This window comes from Caretta caretta, chromosome 17 (genome assembly GCF_965140235.1).
Source record: "Caretta caretta isolate rCarCar2 chromosome 17, rCarCar1.hap1, whole genome shotgun sequence".
In the NCBI taxonomy this organism is placed as follows: Eukaryota; Metazoa; Chordata; order Testudines; family Cheloniidae; genus Caretta; species Caretta caretta.
Window position 1 is genome coordinate 13179287 of NC_134222.1, and position 20701 is coordinate 13199987.

The 20701-nt window shown below is 46.8% G+C and overlaps 1 protein-coding gene across 1 annotated transcript; it reads left to right on the plus strand.

The window, feature by feature from the left end:
* The first annotated feature begins 375 nt into the window (after window positions 1-375).
* Window positions 376-20388, plus strand: ASL (argininosuccinate lyase). The gene is made up of 17 exons (XM_048824073.2): window positions 376-490; window positions 705-770; window positions 3808-4002; window positions 5761-5844; window positions 6481-6537; window positions 8381-8478; window positions 9405-9482; window positions 10301-10378; window positions 11110-11162; window positions 12599-12661; window positions 13306-13420; window positions 15749-15833; window positions 16965-17024; window positions 18013-18096; window positions 18524-18604; window positions 19143-19249; window positions 20148-20388. The coding sequence occupies exons 2-17, from the start codon at window positions 759-761 to the stop codon at window positions 20296-20298; spliced, it is 1401 nt and encodes a 466-aa protein (XP_048680030.1). The 5' UTR covers window positions 376-490; window positions 705-758; the 3' UTR covers window positions 20299-20388.
* The last annotated feature ends 313 nt before the right edge of the window (window positions 20389-20701 follow it).

The window sequence follows — 20701 nt, forward strand, 5'->3', positions numbered from 1 at the left end:
ACGAGTCCTCCTTTTCTTTATATAAGGGGGGAAGTCTCTCCCCTGTACCTGGGGTGACCAGATGTCCCGATAAAGTCTTGATAGTCAGGACTTTTTCTTATATAGGTGCCTATGACCCCCCCCCCCCATCCCCTGTTCTGATTTTTTCACACTTGCTATCTGGTCACTCTACCCGTACCCCATTGCCCCCCCAAAAGTAGTCTCCCTACAAACGACATAGACTCGGGGTCAGCTCCGAGCACCGCTCTCACCCCCTCTGCCGAGCTCTGTCCCTTGTGAGCAAGGCAAGAGGCAGAGCTAGCCTTGGAGGCGGACGGAGAAGGGAACAGCCAGGCAAGGGGAGGAGGGCGGGGATAGGAGGGAACCTCCGGGGCCTTTCCAGGCTCGGTTCCGCCCCGCCCCGCGAGGGGCGTGGAGCCCGGGTGGGCTGTAAAAGCAGCCGGGCCGGGGCTAGAGAGGCGAGCGGCGCGGGGGCTTTGCAGCAAAGCAGGTGAGCAGCAGAGGGGCGTTTCGGGGCCCCGCGGATCTGGCCCTGGGGCAGCAATGGCCTTCCGCCGCGGCAGGGTGGCTCGCCTGCTTTTCTCGGTCCTGGCTGAGAGTAAATAGCGGAGGGCAACAAAGCCGGGGGTACCTGCCAGGCAGGAGCGGCAGACCTGCTGCACTGCCCGGCTGAGGGGAGGAACCGGTGTCTTCTTGTCTTGCAGGTTGCATAAGTTGCTGAGGTTTCCAGAGGCGAGAAGGGGAAAAACTCCTCCGTCATGGCATCCGAGGTGAGTGTGAGCTTGGATGTATCATCGGGAGCTGCCGCCTGATTATCAGTGTCCCTGTCAGGGGAGCTGCTCCAGACCCCAAGTAAATTCTTTTGGAGGGAGTTGGCGTCAAAAAATGTTGCAGCCCTCCATTTGCTGGAGGGTTTCTTCCCATGACAAAGGCAGTTTTTGTAGGGGGCTGTCGCTCTTAGGACACCCACTTGTAGAGTTGCTGGCCCGAGCCGCTTCTCCAGGCAAAGGCTCCATTGTCGGCACTTGCCCCAGTGAGCAAAATCCGACCCGCTCCCATAGCGGCTCCTGCTTCAGAAATTGCTCTCGCAGTCTTCTTGGCCTTATCTGCTATTGCACACAGTTGCTGTTGATATTCTAATAAGCGTCCCGCACCTGTCAAAAATTTGCTAGCCTGGCTGTTTCCATTGTTGGGCCAAAGGTAGCAAATTTTGACTAGGAGTGAAGCCTGTATGAAATCTATCATGAAATTCTGTGACATCTAAAAGATGAGAGAAACTGTTTGCATGTTCACAGCTAGACTTTTTTTTTAATCACTTGTAGTAAAGGTTCAGTTACCTCAATTTTCTGCTTATACCTGAATTAATATGGGGAGAACCTGAAACAAATCACGTAGATATATCTTTGCCCATTCCCCAGTCCCAATGCTGCTATGTTCTGGTGTTGATCTCCAGATTTCAGCCCCCTTCACTTGTCCTTAGTACAGAACTGATGAGGAAAAATCATATCTAAAGTTTTGCAGAGATCAGGCTGGGTAACTTTATTGGTTTGACAGGCAAAATGCCATTCACTTGAAACAGTAGAGGAAATCAATATGATGGCAACATGTAGGTGGTAGTGTAGCTGAGGCCGTGCAGAATTAGACTGACAAAATTTAGAACTAAAAAGGGCTGTATTGACAAAGCTGCCCTGAAAATCTTTTTTTTTTTTTTTTAAATCTCCAACTATAGGCCCTAATTCTACAGTCCTGGGGGCAAAACGCCTCAGTATTTCACTAAGTGTATTGCCCCCATAGGGACTGTGAGATAGCCTCCATGAACAATCTTTGTTCATTGGGGTTGGTAGATATGTGGAAACAGTCCTCGGGGAAAGACTTGCTTAACAATGACCCCGCCAGTTGATGAAATAGTGGCACTGATTAACCTGTCCAGTCTTCTGCCAGAGAAGGTGACTGTGATTCATGGCCTGTAGAAGGGGAAATACATTAGATGGGCAAAAGTATCCATTTAACAACTTAAACCCTGCTACAGGTACTTCCTGTAAATGCTTCCCAATTGCTCCTCTCCATCTGCTAATATCTGCTTTGGAAATTTTCTTTTTGAATCTGTTAGGCCAAACCATGGCGTTTTTACACAAGCAGACATCCCATTTGACGTCAGTGGGAGTTGTGCCTGTGTAAGGACTTCAGGGATGTGTCCATCTGTGTAAACAAGTGACATGGGACCAAGTGACATGTTTCTGTTTGCTAATGAAGCAATGCCGTTGTACAAATGCATGGTGAAATAGGTCACACACAGGTTTATGCATCTGAGTGGCTTAAAGTGTGTTCACTTCAGAAAGGTGCCCAGAAAGAATATCGTAATGCCACACTCCAATGTCAAATTCATGCAATGGATTTACACCAGGGTAAATTGACCCATTTGAGTTACTCTGTAAATCCGGAGTAACTGCATTTAACAGACCAAAACCTGTCCCTAAAACTTAACCCACAGCAGGCTTGATTCTCATGCCTCTTACACTGTGTTTATCCTGGTGTAACTCCACTGAAGTAAATGAAGTTATTCCTGATACACACCAGGATAAGTGAGGAGAGACTCCGGCACAATCTGAACTTAAAATACTTCATAATTTCATAAGTGCTTTTAATTGAGGTAACTTGTATCTGCCCACAGTACCCTTGCAATTAAAACCCCTCCCCTGCTTTTTATTCTTTGTTCAAAACAGTGGAAAAGTGCTAGTCTTTGCTATGTCCTTTGCTGACCAATTATTTTGCTCTAAAAGGATGTCAGGGGCTTTCAACTGCTTTAAAAGAGAGTCAATGCTGGTTGTGTGTCACATGCCCTTTTACTTATTTTGAAAAATTAGGCCATAAAAATGCTATACTTGTGTTGGGGGCAAAGTACAATTGGTTAGCCCATGATCCAGCAGTAACAGCTCAGTAGCTAGACACTAATGACAAAGACAAACTGCACATCTCTGGAACAGCATGCAAGAGTCCTGGCATTCTGAATATTACGTCAGCCTTTTTCTAATCTGTGCTCTTATGATGACTCAAAGGCTGGATTGCTTATTATCTGAGCATGGGCCACATTCTGCTCTTAGATGAATACTGGCAGTTCCCATTCACTGAGATTCAGAAGTGATGTATAATTATTTGCCTTATGGTAGTGCCCAGGACCCCACTGTGCTACGTGTCAACACAGAACAAAAAGATAACCCCTTTCCCAAGAAGTTTACAATCTAAATACAAGACAAGAGACAACAGGTGGCTACAGAGAGATGGAGGGGGGAACACAGGGAAACAATGGGCAGCATGGTAGGCCGTGACCTTAGGACACCAGCCACCGAACTGTAGTCAAGTTTTTTTTGTAGGTGATTACAAACTGATAAGCATGCCTAAGGGAGACTGACTCATGATAAGGGTCTGGGAGAGAGAGATGTAACGGGAGAAGCTGTGGACAGGAGGGTTTCAATGTACAAGTTTAAAGCAGGGCCTCCTTGCTCCCTTTTTGTCCTAGCCTCTCTCTGCACAGGTTACAGCAGCATAAACTAGCTTACAGCACCTTTGACATTACCGCCAAAGTTGGCCTGTTGACTTCAATGGAAGTTAGTGTAACTGGCCAAATTAATTGACAGAGTTGTACTCGCCTACACCAGGTCTCAATTTGTTCCTTCTATTCTGGTAGATTCAGGGATGCTGTCCCACAGAATTAATACTCATCCCAAAGAGTGTTTCTTTGAAGGTTCTTTCAGATTTATCAGTATGTCCTTTTAAGCTGCATTTTTTTTTAAACTTCCTTTTCCACAGGGGGATAAACTTTGGGGAGGAAGATTCGTAGGAGGCACTGATCCCATCATGGAGATTCTCAACTCTTCCATGGCTTCCGACCAGCGGTTGTCGGAAGTTGACATTCGAGGAAGCATGGCTTATGCCAAGGCTTTGGAGAAGTCTGGGATTCTAACCAAGGGTGATTTGGAGAAGATGCTGAGTGGATTAGAAAAGGTATGTATTTGCTTGAGCACAGACTGTGGTAAAAGGTTGTCAGTCATTGCCACAGGTACCCAGCCTGACTTGAAGCTTTAACCACTGCTACTTGGCTGTTGATCTTCCTCTTTTCAGGTAGTCTGCATTGTAATCTTTCTTAGTCCTCATTCAAGAAAACATTTAAGCCCATGTTTAAGTCCCATATTTAAAAGTGGGTACATTACATGCTTCCCTGAAGAGGGATGGTGTCTTTGATTATGAAGTTGGGGATCCAGCATCTGTCCTGACCCTTGGCTTATCTTTGCTTCCCATTCAGTTGTACGCACTCTAGCCCACGTTGTGCTTAGGCTGCTCCATGCCACCAAACGGTTGCCTGGTGGAGATTTCCCATTTTAGTGTCTCTGTTCCTGCAAGCAGAAGCGCTTAATCAAGCACAACAAATCTGTAATCCCACTCCATGCCTCTGCCATTTCTGACTCTGAAAGATTTGTCGTTTCTGTCTATAGCATAGCATCACAATATCTGAAGGTATTACAAAGGGGAATGATTTCCCAAAGAGGCAACTCTTGGTCATGACTCTATCCTTTATTTGCTCTTCACCTCAAAAAGAGGAGGGGTTTTTGTTTTACTGACTTTTGTTTTTGGGGAAATGGCAGTGTAGGTCTTGGGACTACTTGGATATATTTAGAACTATTGATCCCTGAAATCCTGAAGAGTAACACAGTCTAATGGCAGGGACCCAGGAACTCTAGTTCTAATGTTGTCTGACATTGGCTTGCTCTTGTGGCCTTCGGAAAACTCACTTAATCTCTCAACCTTGATTTCCTCCCCATCTGTGAATGACTAGCATTGTGTGTGGAAAGATAAGAGCCTATGTGTAGAGACAGTCCCATATTTAAGATCAACAGCCTCAGTAGCATCTGTTTAAGATTTATTTAGACCTAGAAGAAACAGAACCCTGTGCTTAATATAATGTTGTCTGGTAGCCCGTGACCCCAGGTAATGTGGCAGGAATGTGGGTTCTGAAAGTCTTCTACAAATGTTATTAATGGCCATTATAGAAGCTGGGACACCCTGCTGAGGTGCATTCAGTGCAAACCCCCTTCCTAGAGCAAGCAGTACTCAGGAATTGTCCCAATAGAAATTGGGAATGTTCTCTTTGAGCTGACGCACAGGATGCTCATGTGTCTGGCTCTCTGAATGAATTCACCATATTGTATAGGGGTGAAGAGAAAAGTCAGCCGATAAGCCAGGGGAATGCATCTCTGTTAAGCCATTGTTGCTGCTTACACACAGTGAATAATGGGGAATCTATACAGTGTTTATGGATGAAAATGGTGGTGGTTTGTATTACTGGTTGACTTTTCAACTCACTTTGTCAAGTACATTTTTAACCTCCTGTGTCATAAAGGTTAGTAGCTAGAGGTGGAAAAACAGTGCAACAACACCTATTCCTGCACACTGAAGGAGGGTGTGGCACTGATCTGATGCAATTTTAATGAGACTTAAAATGTATTTCTAATCCGATAGGAAGAGTCTCTTAATAATGCTTTGCACTTTTTAGTTCCTCATTTTGATCTCTTGTGTACCATTGTGTAAATTCAGTGATTTCAGTCAAGTTATTTGATTGCACCAGTTTGAGATCAGGATGAGGCCCCAATTACTAGATCTCAGGATCGCAAAACATTTTACAAACCTGACTGAATCAAGCCTCCAACACCCTTGTGCAGTAAAGAAGCGTCATTAACCACTGCCTGGTGTCTCTTGCTGATGTAGATTTCTGAAGAATGGTCCAGGGGAGCCTTTGTGGTGAACAAAAGTGACGAGGATATCCACACTGCCAACGAACGCAGACTAAAGGTGCAGTTCCTCTAATTTTCTCATAACTTCCAGGTCATGCCTCTGATCAGTCCAGCAGTAGTAAAATAAGTCTTCTCCCCTTAAATACTTTGATCTAAGTGTTTCCTTTTTTAGGCTACAGCCCTGTTGAGAGAATTAAAAATATGTTGCAATGACAAAACTTATTTATACATTTGGTGGCGTATATTTTTTTTTCCATCTTATTTTGTATTCCAAGTGAGAGGAGGCTGTCCCAAAATATTACTAGGAGGAGACTTGGCCAGACCTGGCCCAAAGCAGCCTTGGGCCCTGATCCTACCGACACTTATGAATGTTAGTATGTTAAGCATGCGGTTATTAGTTACTACTGAATATGTATAGTCTGGTGGCACCTAAAGGCCCCAGTGGGGATTATTTGTATTGCAGTAGCATGTAGGGCCTCTGATCAGGGCCCCATTGTGGACCAAGCACAACACAAAATAACTGCTCTGAATTGTATGGCTTCGGTGTATTATTTGCTTGCATAAAGTTAAGCGTTTGCGTCAGAGTTTGTGAATCCAGCCCTTGTCTTTTAAGCGGAGGTGGGGTCTGCTTTCTCTGCAGTCCTTATAGTTCCAATACCACTAACACTGATGGAAATTCTTCTGTCGCCCTCAGGAGCTGATTGGGGACGTAGCTGGGAAGTTGCACACCGGACGAAGCCGGAATGATCAAGTATGGCAAGAATTGCCTTTTATCATTCAGTACTTGCTTTTTTTCCTCCTCTATCAGATTTCCTTTTACCCCCTTTCCCTTTTCTTAATTGCCATCCACAACACAATCCCTTGGGACTTAGTCACTGCAGGTGCACAGCTCATCTAGTGACCCATGAGCGCTGGATGGACAGAATGAGCACAATTGCTGAGCAATAGTATTGGGTATGAACACAAATTGAACTCCATTTCTTTTGGCAAAGACACTGAAGCCAGACCCTTGCACAGCGTTCCTTTGGGACTCAATAGGAGCTCTGTGCAAACAAGAACCCGAGGCACTTCAAGACTCTTTCAAACAAGTTGCAGCAGTTCCATGCCAGGTTGTGGTTTCCACCTGGACTGAACATCATTCCTACGTGAACTTAGTGGTCCAAAGCAAGGACAGAACTCGGGACTTAGTCCTGACCACTTGAGCTGAAGGTGAACCTGAGATAGACCAGACTATGACTAGTACTGCAGCTATCTTCTGCATCCACTAAAGGGTGATCAGTTCATGCACACTGGAGCAGGTTAGAGGTGCTACTAAACTGAAGGAATGGCGTACATATGCACTGCTTTGGAAGGCATCTAGCTCTCTGTTGAAGATTCTGGGATCTAATAGCTCTTAGAGAAACTTGCATTTTCCCAGCCAGGGGGTTGTGTTTGTGCAGAGAGGGGCAAAAATGCCCCCCCCCTTGTGTAACCACACTGTATGTTCTGTTTCCATTTCTGAGGGACTTTAGAATCCCTAGTCTAGCCCATAGTCATGGGGATCCTCCTCTATAGCTCACACACATATACTCCGGCAATTAAATGGGAGTTACTGAAGCTGTCGCTATGGTTAGGCGAACACCTGCAGTTAGTTTTTTACACTTCTTCTGCTTTGACCACTAGCAACCTTTTTTGTCCTTATTAATTTTATAGTCCCGGTATATTCCATTTTATCACCATTACTCAGCAATACTGACTCCTTGTCCTTTTCAATTCAGAGCTTCAGAGGTTAGTCCAGGCTGCTGACTGTTGCAGTAATTTCATTTGGCAAGCAATATTCTTGACCTTAGGGACATTGAGATCTGATTTACTAAAATGTGCAGTCCATAACTTTTCCCAGACTTTTTTCTCCATCCCCCACCTTCTAGTTTGTTTCCCTAGATAATTTTGTTTTTTACTTCTCTCTCTGGGTCTGATCCAGCACCCATTGAAATTAATGTGGTCTTTCCAATGGCTTCACTTCAGTGGATCTGGTCCTGTGTGTTTGAGCATGGAGTACAGGTTTCCTAGAAAAAGCTTGGGTTTATCTGTGAGCTTTTGGCCTCTGACAGGTAGATGGACCAAACCTCTAAGCTTTGGGCCGCTTGATGTTCTATTTTTGAGTCCCTTCATGCTTGTATTAGCTGATGTGATTATTTTCCCCCCTCTGTTTGTCTTCTGCAGTGACTGGGACCTGATCCTAACATCAGTGGGAGTTACAGCCCCTTTAGGGAGCAGACCCTCTATTAAGGGAACCACTGATGGGGCCTGAGCCAAAGACCATTGAGGTCAATGGAAAAACTCCCATTGGCTTTGGATCAGGCCCCTGGAGAGCAAATTCAAATATAGTGAAACTCCCATTTAATAATAAATTAGATTGAAAGCCCTGAACTGTTTGAATGGCATCCGTAAGACACTGTGAAGTTGTTTTTCCTATTGAAAATGTGTGTGTTGGGGGGAGGAATTGACTTTGTTATCTGGTTCTCCAAGCTGGCAAAAGTCAAATGATCTGGTGAGTATTGTTTGGTCACAATGTACATCATGCTCCATCTTGACTGACTGGGGATCTCTTGCAGGTTGTGACTGACTTGAGACTCTATATGCGAAATTCCTGCTCTGTCCTGTCTGCTCACCTGTTGCAGTTTATCAAGACTCTGGTGGAACGGGCTGCCGCGTAAGTCCTTATTTTTCCAAGCCCACACTAGGAAACAAAATGCTGTGGCCTCTCTTGGGGAAGCTGCTTGTGTGCTGTGATGTTAAAAATTCTGGGCCAGATCCTTAGCTAGCGTAAATCAGCAACACTCCGTTGAAGTCACCGATGTTCTTTCCATTCAACTCGTACAGTGTCCATGTGCAGTCAGGCAAAGTGCGTGCAGCTGATTGTCCGGGTAATATGGTTGGCCCCTTCTTTTCTCTTGGGGAATGGCTGGCCTGCTGCATGGAGACTTCCTCTTATCCCAGATGTATCCTGGCAACAAATCATGTTGAAGAGGCTAAAATTTAATTTTAATAAAGCAAAATCACACAGAGGCAGCTGGGACTGCTCCCCCTTTCCAGATTGTAACTATTAAAAACTGTAATGAATTTAGCTGCTGACTAAACTACAGTGATCCAAACAATTTCTCATAGACTGAGCCTTCATTACAGGATATTTTAATGTCACAGATCTCTTCATAGCTAACAAATATGAGGATAAATAACTACTGTACAACAAAGGGTTGGCACTACTCTAAACCAATAATGTTACAAAAACATCTTGAAAGCCTAGTGGACTATGCACTGGACTGGGAATTCCTGAGGTCTAATCCTGGCTCTGACATGTGGTTCATGGATTTAAGCCAGAAGGGACCATAGTGATTATCCAGTCTGACCGTCTATGTAACACAGGTCAAAGAACCTCACCCAGATATTTCTGCATCAAGCCCATAGCTTCTGTTTGAGCTACTGCATCTTTAATTAAATTATTATTGTGTTCAGTGCTTCCTGGCTTATTGTGAGCCTCCAGCACATAATCTGCAGGTTGTTGGATTTGATTTGCTGGACTCCTTTGAACTGTAGATCAGCTGTCTCCCTTTTCTCCCTCCTTTCTTCTTATTGCAGAGAAACTGATGTGATCTTTCCTGGCTATACTCATCTGCAAAGAGCTCAGCCAATCAGGTGGAGCCACTTTTTACTCAGGTAACTATCCTCCATAGGATCTGCTGTGACAGTTTGTCCTTGGGGACCAGCTTATTGACACCTATGTGTGCAGCCATGTCACACTGTAACATCAGCACATGGTGATGCTGCAGTGACCCCCAAAGCTAACCTAAGAAGCTGCTGTTTTTCCAGATGTCTGACTTGGGATGGGTAGCACACCAAACTTCACACTACTAGGAGCCCTGTGCTGAGTTAACCTTCCTTAATGCTCTTCCTGGGTTGTGGGTGGCTTCAGAGAACAACCACAGGGGCTAAGTGCATAAAATCCAAAGCTTTCCCTGCACAAACACCAGACCGCCAAGCTCAGGAACTAAACTTAAAGTAGCTCATAGGCTCTACCACAAAAGACCGTAGGACCAACCTAACCACCCCATTTTAATCTGCACTTAGTTTACCAGGGTTCTGAGCCCACAGTCTACTTTAAGTAAATCTGCTTTCTGCAAAATCATTGGGGGGGGGGGCATGGAGACAGGTGCCCCCTTTTCACACTTAGAGGTGATCCCTGTAGGCCAGAGTTATGGCTCACTGGAGAGGGTAGCATGGGGAAGCTTGCACAGCTGCTAGCCTTTCCATCGCTTCACTGACAAAGCATCCCTCACCATGGTAGCTGGGTGCCATGCTCTCCATGCCCATGGTATCACAGGCTCTGTGATCCACTGATGAACAGGATTCTGGTCTCCAGGGTTGACAACCTGGCACTCTTTACAACAGCTACATTCCACTTTAGAGAGGAAAATGTGAAACCAGCTTCTTTCCTACCCATCATCTTTTTCCCTTTTGTTCCCCCTCCCCCCCAGTCATGCAGTTGCATTCACCCGCGATTCTGAGCGTCTGGGAGAAGTGAAGAGAAGGATCAATGTTTTGCCGTTGGGAAGGTAAAGCATTCAGTCTGCTTGTTTGTTGTGGTGGGGTAACACTTCTATATCTTACAGAGAAAACACAGATGTGAGGGTTGGGGTCCTTCCACTTAGTGAGCCCAGTGTGAGCTGTATGTGCTGATGGAGGAGGTTGTTGAGCTCTGCTGTAAATCGCACAGATGGCAAAGCTTATAACCTTCTTGTGCTCCCCCCCACCCACCCACCCACCCACCCACTTTTGATACATTCCTTCTGACTACCCTAATCATTGGTATGCATCATCTAAGGCTCTGTCAACTTTGGAGGGATCTACTGTTAGCCTACCTGAGCGAACATGGACTGAGAGCACTCGGACTGCTAGTGCTTCTCAGTGTAATGTTGTACCTTCAGCCCAAGGTCCCCTGGGTGGCAGATATCTGAGACATGGTTGTCTGGATTTGTAGAAGAGATCTCCAGTATCTATAGGCTCTTCTCTTGGGTACAGGATCCTGCCCTAAACACTTCAAAATAGAAACCATGCCTTAGTCACAGGGGTTGACTTTGGCCAGGAGCTAACAAAACATACTACAGCTGCCCACATACGGTGCATGATGGCTGCTTTTTCTACTGCGCTGCCCAGGTATCACCAGTCTTAAGACTGGCTTCCCTCGCCGCTTTCTGTAACTGGATTTATGTTGTGGATGCTGCTGCAGGTTTGTGAGTGTAAGAAGTGCAGTGCGTCATGCATGAGGTTTCTTTCTACCTTGCAGCGGTGCTGTAGCTGGCAACCCACTGGGTATCGATCGAGAGTTTCTGCGTAAAGGTAAATTGTCTTTCCATTCACAGAACTGAGTGAATGACAAGTCTGGGGATGGTAACAGATTGACTGCTGTATCATAGACTAGATCAGTTAAGCAAAACGCTGACTTTTATAGGTATTACACCCTTTTCATGAGGCTGGTAGGGGAATAAAGCTCTCATCAGCCAAATGAATTTAATGTACATTGAGGAAACAGGACAGGGGTTGGGGATGAGGGGTTTGGGGTGCAGGAGGGTGTTCTAAGCTGGGACCGAGGGGTTGGGTGGGGGGCAGGATGGCTTGGGGTGCAGGCTGCAGACGGTGCTTACCTCCAAGCAGCTCCCAGAAGTAGCAGCATGTCCCCTCTCTGGCTCCTATGCCGAGGCATGGCCAGGCAGTTCCCAGCCAATGGGAGCTGTGGGACCTCGTTTGGGGTGGGGGCGGGGGCAGCGTGTGGAGCTCCCTGGCTGCCCCTACACATAGGAGCCAGAGCGGGGACGTGCTGCTGCTTCCAGGAGCCGCACAGAGTGGCCCCCAACTCTGCTCCCCAGCTGGCACGCTGAAGCAGGGCAAGCCCCAGACCCCACTCCCCAGCAGGAGCTCGAGGGCCAGATTAAAACGGCTGGCAGGCTGGATCTGGCCTGCAGGCCATAGTTTGCCCACCCCCGCTATAGAGGGTCTTCACCCAACTTCCTCTTGCTATGCTTTCTCCTTCTCCCCCACAGTAGAAGAGGAAAGATAGCTAGTTCCCTGCCCCCAACACTTTCTCTAGCATGCTTAAGAGAAGCCCTAGTAGTGGGGCATTTTGCTACAGCAGCCACTGGCAGGGAATACTCCTCTTTGCGTCTGCCTAAGATGCTGATCCATGCACTGTGACAGCAGTAGACCCCAGAGGCCTTGTTAAATTCAAAACCATCCATCAAAGACGAGGCAGTACATCCCTGAGTTTTGTGGGTCCCTGGAGCGGACTCTGGTTGGAAATGGAGTACTCTGGAGCCATCTGTGATAGCCATTAAACCAGGTATTCCAACTCCACTGTCTAGATATGTTGCAATATCTTGCCATGCTGCTTGGAAAATAACTGGCACTAGAAGGCTTGGTCCAAAGCCCACTGAAATCAATGGGAAGACTCCCATCAACTGCAATGTGCTTTGCTTAGGGGTCATAGTCCTTCTCTTGTGATAAACGTGCTCTGAAGTGAGATGAGATTACAAATATTTGGTGCTCCGGTGCCCGTAAGAGGAACACAGTAGCGGAGCTGATCAGCTACCGTTGCCTTGAAAGTCTATGGCTAATAATTCAGGCCCTGATTCATCACCACTCAAGCGTGTGTAGCAATGGCACTATTCCTGCTTAGACTTGAAGTACATGCTTGGGTAGCCTGGTGAAGCCGGGCTTCAGAGCTCAAATAATAGTTAGCGGTATGACCCTGTGTCCGTGTGTTTGTTTTTAAATTGCAGAACTTGACTTTGCTTCCATCAGCCTGAACAGCATGGATGCAACTAGTGAGCGAGACTTCGTGGGTAGGTGCAACTTTATCACTACTTTTTTTTTTCCCTCTCCCTGAATGCTTACCAGTAACCTGCTTCTCTGAGATTCTTCCCAGTAAATTTATCAAGAGGGAGAAAATCTCAGATGTGGTATTTCCCACCCCCGCACACCCACACTTCCTGGTGGGGAAGATTTGAGCTCTTAACCTGGCAATAAATACTACATATGAATAGCTGCTGTTATATTTGTGACCAGAAGTTGGGACCCCAGGGTCCTGATCCTCAGCTAGCATAAATCTGCAGAGCTCCTTTGCTGATTTAGCTATGCTGAGGATATTGCCCCTCGAGGAGTTCAGTCCCTCATGGTCAAGAAACTCCCAATGCCATGTGCTAAGGAGGTGGAGTCACCATTAATTTGAAACTATCAGGGCTTTGTGCAACAACCCAAGTGATGGACCTTCCACAAATCTAATAGATCTCAGGCAAAAGCTTCGAAGGTGACTTAAGAGCCTTAGTCCCATTGACATCCATGAGTCTCTGGCTTCTATGTCACACTTGAATTTTACCTCAAATGTTCACGGCCTGAATTTTCCTGCAGCTAAATTACAACTTTGACTAGCAAAATGGCAGCCAAAACAAGACCTTCATATGCTCTTTACTGTCATCCTTCTCTACAGTGGAGTTTCTCTTCTTCGCCTCCTTGTTAATGATTCACCTAAGTAAGATGGCTGAAGATCTCATCATCTATAGTACAAAGGAATTTGGCTTTGTGACCCTGTCTGATGCCTACAGGTAACTCTCTAGGGCTTATTGCAGGTTGTGGGGGGACGGGACTATTTCCCACATTCAAAATAAAAGGAATTGTGAATGAATATGAATTGAATTGTATTAAAGGCTTGAATACAACAGGGGATCGTGGAGGGAAAAGACCCCAAAACCTCAATCAAGCCAGTTGATATAAATCTGCATTGCTCGCACCCTGCACTGGGATCAGGAGGGAGAGGAGTCTAGCTCCCCTCAGAGTGGGCTGCTAGGACAGAGGGGGGTCTTGGTGGGCTGGCAGTCACATACTTGGACTTCAGAGGTCATCTCCCCGACCCAACGGAGCATGCTTCCAGCACCTGTTTTTCTGCACCCTCTTTTCAACCCACTAGTATCGGTAGCACTGCAGAGCTGCATGTGTCCTGCCCCTGTCACCACAGCATAGGGTTGGGTGGTTTGGGGAGGCAGGGATGGGCACTATAGATATATTTGCCATATCCTAATGACAGGCTTGGCACTGAGCTGGGACTCTTCTCGATCAGGTGTGAAGAGAGAAAATTAAAATGTACTCCAATGTGGAGCTTCCTGCTTGCAAAGTCCTGTCAGATGCCCAGTAACAGCATGTGTTTGAGCAGTCTCTTATCATTCACTTCTGCACCCAGACAAATATTCCCTGTTAACCGGATTTTTCCTTCGGGTGCAGGGAGACCTGGTTACTTGTGTGACTAGTTCCATTTTGGAACAAATTGTTGCTGGGAGAGGGGCTGTGGATTCTACTCCCTCCTTGCCCTTGCCACTAGGAAAAATCACTCAGCCTCTTTACTTCAGTTTGCCTGCCTGTAAGATGGGTATGGTAAAGGGGGACTTCCCTGCTTCACAGAAATATAATGAAAATGAAGACTAGAGTGTCAGACAGTAGGAGCTTTATAAGCGTACATATTACTAAAAAATATTTTGACTCTGATCCCTGTAAAGGCCAGATCCTGTAGCCCTACTCTGATGAATCTTCTGTCATACTCACTGGGCATTTTGCCTGAGTAAACACTTGTGGAATCAGGCTGTAAATGAGAAGCCAGGAATAAAAAACCTCCTAGGCTAGGAGTTCCTGTAAAAAGGGCCTTTCCTTAAAACAGACTTGTTTTGCAATCCTTCCAGATTTCCTGTTACTAGTCTCATGTCTCACTCTGACAGAGTTACCAAGCCACAATTTGTTAGTATATCCTGGTACAAGAAAGACCACACCCTTAGGGGACTGGGCTCCCTTCAATATATGTACATAGCTGTTGAATAAGACAGCTAAGATCTTTCCATCTAGACGGAGCTAAACCCAGAGGAGCTTTGATACTGGCTCAGGAGCAGGGATGCATGGTAGCTGTAGATAAGATGCACGTCAAATATACCTGCAGGCATCCCTGCCCTCTTCCCATGAAACAATCTGGCACATGTAGGCTGCGTTAGGGGAGAAACAGCACATCTCAGGGATCTGAGTGACCCAGAGAAATGTGATATTTTGCATCTTATTTAAAGCCTTCATTAGACAGACACAGCATCACACTACCCCAGCAGCACTTTAACGTGCAGGGGCTCTGATTCTGCTCTCAGCTGTGCTGGCTTAAATCCAGCCTCATTCCATTAAAGTGCAGCTACCACAGTGTCAAAGTGGCAGACTCCACTCCTGGCTTGTTTTAAGCGAACTAAGCCGAGGAGGCTGCAGAGCAATAGCACGCGGCTCCAGTCCACAAAGGATCAAATTCCGCCTTGGTGTAACCCCACTGAAGTCAATGGAGTTTGCAGGGATTCATGTGGCCCCATGTGTCTAAGGCCATGTAAAGGAACTGGCATTTCCTTCAACTGTGGCTCTCTGTGTGCTGAATTCCACCCAGTGACCCCAGCGTGGTATCTTACTATGAGTTGCCCTAGTCTCCTTTAACATCCCAATGCAGCATTTCCCAATGTGTGGGATTGGGGGCTGCAAAGGACTAGCGAGCGGGACAAGGAGCCGTTCTCCGACCCCCTGCTAACATGCCAGAGTTCACATGGGGTGGTGCAATGGGTTTAGTAGTCCTGACGTTTTCTGGAAAATTCCTGAAATCCACTTTCCACAGTTTGGGAACCCCTGCCTGTACTGGGTGTGTCAAGAGGAAATTAGCCCCACTGTTCATCATGAAGGCTGGAGAGCACCAGGTATTTCCTGCCACATGCAGTTAGACTGTACATGGTGGTGGCAGGTGTAGCTTTCCTGCGCCCCCAGGGGTCTGCTGTAGTGCAGCGTTTAAGAGTCCCCGTGAACTTTCCCGTCTTGCTCTCCCTACAGAAAGGGACCGCACCAGTCTAATGTGCTCAGTGTTTTGTTTTCAGCACAGGGAGTAGCTTGATGCCTCAGAAGAAGAATCCAGACAGTCTGGAGCTGATCCGCAGCAAGGCTGGACGTGTATTTGGAAGGGTGAGTCTGCAAGGGGAGGAGATGTCGGAGCACTAGGGTTTATCCCCAGTTAGTGTAGCTGGGAGAGAAACTTAAATCCCACCTGTCATACTCTGGTTCTCTTCCTGAATCTGGGGGAGCCACTGGGCAAGTCAGAGGCTAGACCTGAAAAGATTGGCTTGGCTTTCGTTTGTAGCATGAGACGCCTCGGGCCTGATGGCTCAGAGGTGCTGACCCCCCCCACAATTCCAGCTCACGTCAGTAGGAACAGAGGGTGAAAACTAAGATCAAAGGTGTGCCAGTTTGGGGCACCCAAAGTCAGAGGCCACATTAACAATTAGGCCCTAACTTCCCCTATATATCTGTTTCCTCAACTGTCACTGGGAGATAATAGGGTGTCCCCACTGTTGCACTGTATTTTGATCTTCTCTGTTGGAAGATGCTGTGTACGTACACAGTGTTGTTAGTCATTACACCTGCCAACCCTCCGAGCATGCTACTAGACAAAGTAGAATATAATCCCTAGGAAAGATTGTACCACAAGGCTACAGACAGCAGGCAAAGCACACCTGCCGGGCTGTATCCCAGCTACATACCACAACTTGGCACCGATGGGAGTTAAATCGGTCAAACAGGACAACATGGATGACCAGCAGCAAAACCCTTACAAAACACACAGCACTACTTGAAGCAATGGCACAAGGTGGCCACCAAGTATTACAAGTAACACCACCAAGAGGCCAAGTCTTGCCAGTGGAGGAAGGTCCATCAACTGTGTACAACAGGCATAAGAAGGTGCATGTCTGCTATACATTTGATAACCATCTACAGAATCCTCTAACTGCAGTGGAACTCTGAGAATGGTCCATTTGGGGTGGGGGGGCTGGTCTGCCAGTAGGTGTTTGCTTTGGTTAAGGTTTAAAAAAAAAATCTGGCAAATAAAGGGCTGATCCTATTCCCAGTGAAGTCCATAGAGTCTTCCCACTGACTTCAGTGGGCCCTGGATCAGGCTTTAAATGAGCAATGTCTGGTGTACCAAACTCTGGCCAGAGGATGCAGCCTTGGTTTTGTAGCTCTGCTGAGTGAAAGGGTTTAAAATTCCTTGCTATTCTTGTTTTAATCCAAGTACCATAAACTTCCCCTTCTCTGCAGTGTTCTGGAATGATGATGATTCTCAAAGGACTCCCAAGCACCTACAACAAGGACTTGCAGGTAAACCCTCATTCTCATTCCATTTCTCTGCATAGACACAACAAACACACTCCCTCCAAAATCCATTAATACCTACACATTGCACATGACCTGCTTGGTACATGGCTGTTGCGTATTCAGAGATGGGAGGGTTTAAAGACTGCAGTTTGTATTTGAGTCGCTCCAATCCTAATGATTGGATATGGAACAAGAGACAATTGAGAATTAAGGCTACAGAGCTAGATGCTCAGCTAGTGTCAATCCAGTATATTGATTTCAATGCAGCTATGCCCATTTACACCAGCTGCGGATCTGGCTCAGGTTCTGGATGGCTTGGAGGGCTGATAATAGGACATAGCTTTATTGCCAGATTTTCTGGTTCAAATCTGGCCCAGAGTGACTGTGATCAAGGGTCTCTGTCCTCTGATAACTGTTAGCTGAGCTACATTAAGGGAGTTGGTGAGGTTGCCGTCCAGTTGCTACCTGGAAAGTTTCTGCATCACAAACAGCACCAAGGGTGGGTGTCTCCAGCCAAAAGCTGAGTGGGTGTGGGGAATGAGCTACTCCTGTGCCCCTAGCAATAACCACTCCAGAGCACGTGGCAGAGAGCTGCATGGAGAAAGCTTGCGCTGATGCTCTGTGTTTTGATACAGGCCTTCTCTCTCTTGGGCTGGCAGTCTGGCACCTTTCACTAGCACAAAGGTTCGTTTAAGAACAATTTACAGTGTAGTCAGCCCCCCGCTGAATTCCCATTGGCTGGGCTGAATTGCTATTGTTAGAATGTCCTCCTCAGCTGGGCACGAGACCGCACAGGGAAAGAAGGCTGTCATCATGCCCAAAGCTCCATGGGCTGGCAGTTCCTCCAAGTGTGGTTATTTCCACTCGTTTATGGAGACCGAATGTGTTTGGTCAACACGGACATTGCATCCACTCACCAAGCTGCTGCTGCTGCTTTCTGCTTTGTCCACTGCACTAGGCTGACTGGGTTTTTATTTTTGCTAACAAATAGGAAGACAAGGAAGCAGTGTTTGATGTTATCGATACTCTGAGTTCTGTGCTACAGGTGGCAACTGGAGTCATTTCCACTCTCCAGGTAAGACTAACTTTTTACTACTGTGTTTTGGGTCTGATTCTGCACTTGCGCACCGCTGTGTAAATCAGGAGTAACTCCATCCAAGTCAAGAGTCTTGCTGGTAAAAAGTGATCCAAATTGGGCCCACAAGTTGAAACTTATCTCCCTGACGTTCTCATATGCAGACCCCTCAAATGGGGGGTTGTATAGAGGAGAGAGTCTCAGCTGAAGCCTTTGTCCCTCCCAGTAGTTTAAAATGCAGGATCTGGATCATCCGCTGTAGTAAAACGAAAGGCAGGGAGTAAATGTTTTCAGCTGGTGGGTTGTATTTTACAATGAGGCCTTTCAAAACCCAGGCCTCTCCTTGTGATCTTAATCTCTTGTGTGAGGACTTGTCAGTGACCTGTCAGTAGCTGTTGATTTCTGCTTGTGGTCCTCCCTTCTGCAGATCCATAAGGAGAACATGGAGAAAGCTTTGAGCCCTGACATGCTGGCTACTGACTTAGCCCTCTACTTGGTTCGTAAAGGAGTAAGTATTGAGGAAATCCTAATGGAAAGCATGATAGAGGGTTTCGAAGCCACAAACACTCATGGCAGGTGTGTCTCAGCTTGAGAGTGCAAATATGATTGGGCTCAATTCTCCTCTGGACAACATCCCTTGACATCAATGCACAGTAGGAATAATGTTAAGCTATTCCATTTTGTGCCAACAGCTGGATATGTCTGAGAAAGGGGTCACTCTCCTTTCCCTGTGAGGCACCTAGTTATGTCATGTTGGATCTCCAGCTGATGCTCAGTTTGTGCCCTGAGCCAGCAGGACTGAAAGCCCTTTTGAATGTATCCCCAGTAGTAACTGTTGCATCATGGCCTGGCAGACATTTTTGCAGATAGTGTTTCCCTGTGTAACATGCACACCCTGTATCCCAGAAAACCCAGCCTCTGACATCACTGGGACTGTTGCATCACCTTGTAAAACAAGGGCCACAGTTACTTAAGTGTTCACACACTCTTTGGTCCTGGACCATAATCGCTTGCTCACTTTTTGTTGTTTGTACTTCTAACTGCAGATGCCATTCAGACAAGCCCATGCTGTATCCGGGAAGGTTGTCCACCTAGCCGAGACAAAGGGCATCTCCATTAATCAGCTCAGTGTGGAGGACATGAAGAGCATTAGGTTTGTATTCCTTAACTTAGCTTTCAAAGGCCATTTGCTAGGGTCCTCACAACTTGTCCCCTTGTTGTACAACTCCCACAACAACATCTCACCTGGGCACAACTCAATCTCAAGCCCTTCTGGGCTGAATTACCATGTGCTATTGAGGTTTACATGTGGACAGTGTGCCCTAAAACAATGCCTGTGTGACGAGGTGCCCATTTACCCATGGGGAGGTGCCTTTCAGCTGGAGCCAGGCATGGACAGGGAGATTTGTGCTTAGCTGGGGAGGGGAACAGACGCTGCAGCATCTCTCACCAAAGCACTATCCACTTCTCCATGGAGTAACTAGAAAGTGATTTTATTTGTCAAACTTTTCGTTGATGTTAATGTCAGCTTCTGTAACTGATGGTGTGTGACTATGCAGTGGATTCCCTGAAGCAGGGTGGATTGAGTCTCTCCACTGACTAGAGTAGGATTTGGAGCCGGCCCTAGGTTCCAGATCCTTCAACGGGAGTTAGCCTCAAAGATATTTAGGTACCTATGGGCTTAAATGTCTTGCAGATTTAGACACTCTACAGTGCTAACTCATGTGACCATCTCTAAAAACTGAAGGCCTGGTTCTCCAATCTTGCCCCTACCTTGTCACTGGCATCTCTGCAGAGCAGGTGTATAACACTGCCCTTCTGATCGAGTAGCACTCACTGTGCGCAGGCGTAACTGACAACACAAGGTGCAAGGCACGGCAGGAGGAGGCCTTGGGAATTTTGGCCTTCACTTCAGTGGGAGTGAGCTCCATAACCCAGGCAGTTATTGAAGCATGGCGTAGCCGGCTTGCAAAGCAAAATCCGTTCAGCCTGTGGGACAGACCCCAGGGTGGAGCTCTCCACTGATGCACGGCCTCATTTTGCCTCCCCAGCCCCCTGTTTGGCACCGACGTGTCTCAAGTGTGGGATTACGCCAACAGCGTGGAGCAGTACACCACGCCAGGGGGCACGTCCAAGAGCAGTGTGATGGTGCAGATCGAGCAGCTGAGGGAGCTTCTGAAGAGACAGAAAGATCTGTTTTGAGCATGGGGAAACCATCCCATTTGTGTGAGTTTCTGCTTATCACATGACTCCCGAGTTAATAAACCTGGGTGTATTGTCTTTCACTGAAAACCCTGCATGCCTGCCGTGTCTTTCTTCCCCAGGAAAACCCCAGCAGGGCTTTTTCAGCTATCACGAGGACTGGCTGGGCAAGAGCTCTAAAGAACAGAAAGCCCTCCCTGACCTGAGCGAGCCCTAGGTAGGGGAGTTGCAGGCTTGGTCCCCATAGGTTCTAGAAGGATTTTACAGCAAAATCATCCAGGTTTAATCGCAGTAGGAAAAAGACCTTGGGAATGCAGGGGTAATGGGCACAGCACAAAGAGGAATCAAGGAACATTAAAGGGGCTATCCAGCATATTAAGGGGAAGTCAAGTCACATTAAGAG